Source organism: Propithecus coquereli, unplaced genomic scaffold, assembly GCF_000956105.1.
Source record: "Propithecus coquereli isolate 6110/MARCELLA unplaced genomic scaffold, Pcoq_1.0 Scaffold56, whole genome shotgun sequence".
Lineage (NCBI taxonomy): Eukaryota > Metazoa > Chordata > Mammalia > Primates > Indriidae > Propithecus > Propithecus coquereli.
The window spans coordinates 3,115,830-3,117,577 of NW_012151507.1; the positions used below are offsets into that span (position 1 = coordinate 3,115,830).

The following is a 1,748-nucleotide window of genomic DNA, read 5'->3' on the forward strand; positions in this document are numbered from 1 at the left end:
ATATATATTGCTACTTTATAAAAATAAATGTAAAATATATAAATCTATATCAGATGTTAAAATTTTTAATTTTGTTCAGTATTTACTGCCTAATGGTCAGCATTATAAACATTGACAGTAATAGAGTAACATTTAAAAATAAGTGCTGATAAATAAGATGCTAGATACTAAAAGGTATCTCTTGGGAAATTGCACTTGTAATCATACTCCTTGCTAACACTGTAGTCCAGGCTCTAGTTTCTTCCTCCCTGGATTATTCTATGTTGTAATTTTTCATGCCTTCTGTTAGCCCATTCTATGCACCACTACTGAGTTAGTCTTCTAAACCTGATTCTGAGCTTTCTGTTCTTCTGCTTAAAAACTGAAGCATGATATCAGAACTCCTCAGCTTTGTGTTTAAAGCCCATCCCATTCTGTTGCCATCTTCTGCTTTTATTCATTTTCAACACATACTTCGCTTCTGTCAGACTTGTTATTTATGTCTGCCTTTTATTCATGTTTTGTGTTCTTTACCTATTTGTATCTGGCCTATTTTTAATTTGTTATTTAAATCCTCTATGAAAGTTTTTTCAACCATTTCAATCTTAAAATGACCCCTCCCTGTCTGAACTATAATACTTATTTTCTGTTTTCCATATAACATCTAATTTCATTATTTTAGTTTCAGGTTTTTTGAAGAACTTTGACTTTGAGTAACTCAGTACTGTGATAAACAGTTGGTAAATGATGAAAAAAATATGTCCACGAAAATTCTCCTTTAAGGAATTTCTTTGACAGTGAATATATTTATTTTTATGTATACATAGTCACACATATTGGAAACTATTGTTGATTATACCTCTTGAGACATTTTGCTTTGCTTTGCCTCTTCGTTAGCTATGGATGCATGGTGTTTCCTTGCTTGGTACAACATACTCACTTTTTTGGTGTTTGGATTGGTTATTAGTAGTGAATGATTTTATAATTGTAAGTTAATAGAAGCATTGTGTTGTAATAATTATTTAATCTTCCATGTGACATATTATTATACCTACTAATATTAAATGTTATTAATTTTGGGTTCAATGTTCTCAATTTCCCCACAGGGTGTCTCTACTCAAAGCCCTTTTCAACAGTTTTGAGCAGTGTTCTGGTGAACTCTCTCTACCTGTTCATTTACAGGGAGTAAAGAGTAAAGGGCAAGCCGAAGTGGCTGTCACCTTGTATCAGCATGTTTGTGTTCACCTGTGTTCATTTATTGCTTCCTTTGATCCCTCACTGTTTCCTGAACTGGTAAGCATGTTACTTGCTGGGCTATGCCAAGGTTACACTTTGGTTTCTTTTCATTGAAGTTGTGGTTCACATACAGAAGAAAGTGTGGGAATAGTTATTGTATATTCATTTGTATGTCGTTCTCTCAGATTGTATGCTTTATTTATCTTTTAATTCAATTGTGTCCTAGAAAATGACAATGTTAGATTCCTGTAGTGTTTAGATCTAATATTTGGCTAAAATATTTGAGAAAACATTTTGGGTGAGGAGGTATGGAAAGACAGTGTGAGAAGAGGAAAAATGTGTAGCATTTTACCTAATTAAGTTTCATAAAGGAAAGAAGTAAATACTCATGTGTAGTACCAAGTCTCTTATAGATCTTAGGCATAATGTAGATTTTGTTTTTTAATGAGTTGGATTAGAAAAGATGTTGAGAAAATTCTAGGAAAAAATTCCAAGAATGCACGTAAGGATCAGTATCGTTTAAGATAGTACAC

At 32.4% G+C, this 1,748-nt stretch overlaps 1 protein-coding gene across 1 annotated transcript in view; it reads left to right on the plus strand.

The window, feature by feature from the left end:
• LOC105821086 (chromosome unknown open reading frame, human C1orf112) overlaps nt 1-1,168 on the plus strand; it is a 42,029-nt gene extending 40,861 nt beyond the window's left edge. The window contains exon 9 of the mRNA XM_012657713.1: nt 1,086-1,168. Coding sequence (XP_012513167.1) covers nt 1,086-1,168 — 83 coding nt within the window. The remainder of the gene's footprint in view (nt 1-1,085) is intronic.
• Nucleotides 1,169-1,748: the final 580 nt, after the last annotated feature.